This window comes from Xenopus laevis, chromosome 2L (assembly GCF_017654675.1).
Source record: "Xenopus laevis strain J_2021 chromosome 2L, Xenopus_laevis_v10.1, whole genome shotgun sequence".
In the NCBI taxonomy this organism is placed as follows: Eukaryota; Metazoa; Chordata; class Amphibia; order Anura; family Pipidae; genus Xenopus; species Xenopus laevis.
Genome location: NC_054373.1, coordinates 121,174,833 through 121,179,398, shown reverse-complemented (window position 1 = coordinate 121,179,398; position 4,566 = coordinate 121,174,833). Strand labels below are relative to the sequence as shown.

At 45.1% G+C, this 4,566-nt stretch overlaps 1 protein-coding gene across 1 annotated transcript; it reads left to right on the top strand.

The window, feature by feature from the left end:
- The first annotated feature begins 551 nt into the window (after positions 1–551).
- Positions 552–3,412, top strand: sox1.L (SRY-box 1 L homeolog). Its single transcript, XM_018247191.2, has one exon. The coding sequence runs from the start codon at positions 1,473–1,475 to the stop codon at positions 2,673–2,675; it is 1,203 nt and encodes a 400-aa protein (XP_018102680.1). The 5' UTR covers positions 552–1,472; the 3' UTR covers positions 2,676–3,412.
- Positions 3,413–4,566: the final 1,154 nt, after the last annotated feature.

Sequence of the window (4,566 nt, the reverse complement as noted above, 5' to 3'; positions counted from 1 at the left end):
GTAAGATCTTAATCAATTGTGCAGCCTCCATCCCTCACTTCCCTCCATATCCCCGATCCCACTAGAGACCCTCACTGAGTACCACTGTCTATGCGTGGTTTTCACTTGTCACTTGCCATCTATCTTTAATATATTATCATCTATATATCAATATATATTTTGTATATACTTCATCTATATATCTAACATATTTATATCATTCTACCTATTTATCATTTATAATCTTTATATCCAATGTCAGTGTATCTGGTTCTGGACCTTAGAAGGGATGCCAGGTATAGATTATAATTATTTCAGGTTCTTTATTGAGATCATTTTGAGCTGTTTGTTTCAGCCGCATGCTGATGTTTGTGTTTATGTGCCAGTGCCAGCCGGTACTTGGGTTTATATGGCGAGAACAAACTGAAGGCAAATTAGCAGTCCGGGTAGAAATGCCATAAACGCTCCTCGGGTCAGTGCGGCTGTGTGCTAGGAGGATATATCAGCTGAACACTTATCGCATGGCCTTAGCTAAAAGCAGCTGTCCCGGTGCTGACCATGCAGGCAGACCATGCATTATGTATACCAAGCTCCTAAACGCAGAGCATCGTCTGTACAGAATTGAGAAGTGGAATATTCTGTTTGGGATGTAGATGGGCTCACTTTGTGCACCTGCAAAAGGTAACAGAATGGGAAGCCAAAAGACTTTTACCCATTAATTCCCACTCTTGGCACACGCCTCCCTCCGTCCCGCATCTTCTCCCCATGACGTCATGGGCCAGCGTGTGCCCGGGCGGGCAGAACAGTGCGCACACCCCGCTCCCTCCTCCTGTCCTCCAGCTCTGCCCTCCCCTCTCTACCGGCAGCCTCCCTCCCATTGGCCGCGGCAAAGTCATTTAATCCCAGCCGGCTTGCGCCCTATGGCTGCTACGTGCAGGAATCGGTGTGTATGAGCTGCCGCAGGCGAGGAGCACAAGCTTCAGAAACAACCACCTTTTGCATCAGCGACTGCTCCGCACAGACTTTCTGCTTCTCCCGCTTATCTGCTCAGTGGGACTTGCTGCTAATAAACTCCATCGTTGTCTTTGCCTTGCTGCTGCTGCTGCTGTATCCCACTGCCAGAACTCAATCCAATGTGGGAGCAGAGCGATTAGTGATACTGACTTTGAGCTGAAACACTGGCATCAGTCGCAGGGGCATCTCCATCTGCATCCAGCTGCGCACTCCATCTCGGCCAATGAAGAGAAGCAGACGAAGCTGAGAATCGCAGGCAGCCCTGGGACAAAGGCGAGGAAACAGCCACATAAGAGGGGTCAGTAAGTGGAACAAGTGTCATTGCACCTGTTGCAGCAGCCACAGAAATCAAGAAACTTCCCTACAAGTTGTTCCCACTGGGTTCCTCACTGCTCCTGTCCCAATATCAAGCCCACTGCACCCCTGCCCAGTCCCCATCATTGCACTAGAGAGGGGGGGACCCCAGAAAGCTAGTTTGAATGTACAGCATGATGATGGAGACGGACTTACACTCCCCCGGGGTGCAGCCCCCTAGCAACACAGGGCAAGCCGGGGGAGGCGGGGGAAATAAAGCCAACCAGGACCGGGTCAAGAGACCAATGAACGCCTTTATGGTATGGTCCAGAGGCCAGAGGAGGAAGATGGCCCAGGAGAACCCCAAGATGCACAACTCGGAGATCAGCAAGAGGCTGGGGGCCGAGTGGAAAGTTATGTCGGAGGCTGAGAAGAGACCCTTTATTGACGAGGCCAAGAGACTGCGCGCCCTGCACATGAAGGAACACCCGGATTATAAGTACCGGCCGAGGCGCAAAACCAAGACCCTGCTGAAGAAGGACAAGTACTCTCTAGCTGGGGGGCTGCTGCACGCGGCTGGAGGAGGCCACATGGGGGTCGGCCTGAGTCCAGGTGGTGGTGGAGGAGGGGGAGGGGTGGTGGTACAGCGTCTGGAGAGTCCCGGCTCAGGCGCATCTACAGGCGGGTACGCTCATATGAACGGCTGGGCCAACGGTGCTTACCCGGGCTCTGTGGCCGCTGCTGCCGCTGCTGCAATGATGCAGGAGGCTCAACTTGCTTACAGTCAACAGCAGCAACAGCACCCAGGCAGCGGGGGACACCACCCGCACCATCACCCCCACCATCCTCACCATCACCCGCATCACCATCCGCACCACAACCCCGGGCCACACTCGGCGCCCCCTCCGCCCCAGCCCATGCACCGTTACGACATGAGCGCCCTGCAGTACAGCCCGCTGCCCGGAGCCCAGACCTATATGAGCGCATCTCCCTCCAGCTACGGGGCTCTGAGCTACAGCTCCAGCCAACAGCAGCACCAGGGCTCTCCGTCTTCTGCCGCAGTGGCGGCGGCTGCAGCTGCTGCGGCTGCCGCAGCCGCATCATCAGGTGCCCTAGGGGCACTGGGATCCCTGGTGAAATCCGAACCCAGCGTCAGTCCCCCAGTAAGTGGAGGAGGCTCCCACAACCGGCCGCCATGTCCCGGAGATCTGCGGGAGATGATCAGCATGTACTTGCCTACTGGGGGGGAAGTCGGGGATCCGGCAGCTGCTGCAGCAGCGGCAGCAGCGGCGGCGGCAGCGGCAACTAGCAGACTTCACAGCCTACCCCAACACTACCAGGGGGCAGGCACGGGGGTAACCGGCACCATGCCACTGACACACATCTGAGGGACTTTCTGAAGCAGGACAGTAACAGTTGGTAGGGGACTGTGCTCATCCTTTTAGGGACAATGCATCCTGTCTGCTCACCAAAGACCAGGGCAGCACACTTCCCTCCACTCTCCCACAACTCCCCTCTCTCTTTTTGTTTTGTACAGAGATGTTTTGATGTTCTTGTAAGAAATTGAAGTCTCAGATCCGTGCTAAAAAAAATACAGTAAAACTATCAGAAAACCCCGATTTGTTTCTCTTTATAGAAGCTAAATGATATTTCTAAGCTAGTTTTAGAAGGGAACAAAAATGTTTCATTGATTTTTGTACAGTATTTATAAGTCGCCTAGAAAGCACTCAGTTTTATTTGTAATTCCACAAGCATCAGCCATAAACCAGATCTCATATTAAAGACTATTATTATTACATTTCATATTATTTCGGATCTGCCATCCGAGTGTCTCACTTGTCACCTAGGAAGCAATTTCAATACCAGTTACAAAGTTTTGTAGATGTTGCCGTTTATTTATAACCCTCCCTCCAGACTAGAAGTCGATTCTGGCTTTTTATTTTGTATGCGTTCTCGTACCCGATTCCCTCATTTTGTTTTGTATAATTTCTTGTAAATTACTGGTGAGATATTTTTTCGAAATTCATATTGTGTACATAGTTTATCAAACGTCCTCTCTGCCTAAAGAGAACAAGTACTCAAAGGATAAATTGAATTTTCAGCTAAATAAATTTTCAACTGAAAATAAATAATGTTGCTTCTTTTATGCACTGAAATTCCGATTATTCGGAGGATGTAAAATATTTTATTTATGTGAAGAAATGGCTATAACATCGCAGTTTCACCAATATATCATTGTCACTTAGCTTGTAAGACATTAAGACATTATTAAGTTTTAGTTCGTTTGATGCGATTATAAAATAACATTTTAATGATTTATTTCTTTCACATCGTCATTATATTCCTAGATAGATTTGTTTGAAACCACCTTAAAATGAATTGGCAAAATAATCTTAAAATGGTGTACAAAGTGAAAAAGTTTATAGGACTTTGATTTTCGTTATTTCGTTTTATCACATTGGCCGATTGTTAAATGTCAGCTAAAACGAATTAATTTACATATAAATACACATCTACAGTTGAAAGTATTTATGCAGAAATATGCAGACGGTTACAAAAGTATTGGCCTGTTAGTTTGAATGTTCTTGAATGTGAGACTGGTTCTGCAATTAATTCTATACCTTTATGCTTTCAAAGGTCATGTAAACTCAAAAATCAAATTTGACTCAACGAAAAAGAATGTAATTCTAAGCAACTTTCAAATATGCACTGATTAAATCTTCTGTGGGTTTAAACAAAACATGAAAATGTAAGTGCAATTGAAAGCATTGTTTGTTTATCCCTTTCTGCACTGCTGGTTCTGTCCTTTGAAACACTGTAGCAGAAGGCAGCTGACTGCATGCTTCTACTACAGTGTTTCCAAAGTCAGAACCGCCAGTTTTATACATTCCTAATTAATGTATTTAATGTATTTTGGAACGTTTCTTAGAATTCGATATATATATATCATTTGGCAAAAATGTATTTTTAGTTTTACATCTCCCTATGTTAAAGGCAGATAGAGAAGATAAAAATGGGAAATATTTGTAAGTGTAACTGAATCAGGATACAGACATTCTCATACCATTGAATTATAAGTGTATTTCGTTTCCAGTGAGATAAACTTTTAGTTATTTCAGAAAACAATCTACTTAAATAGATTTTAATATATCTAATATTATATATATACATATATATATATATATATATATATATATATATATATATATATATATATATATATATATATATATATATATATATATATATATATATATATATGTATAATATTAATATTTT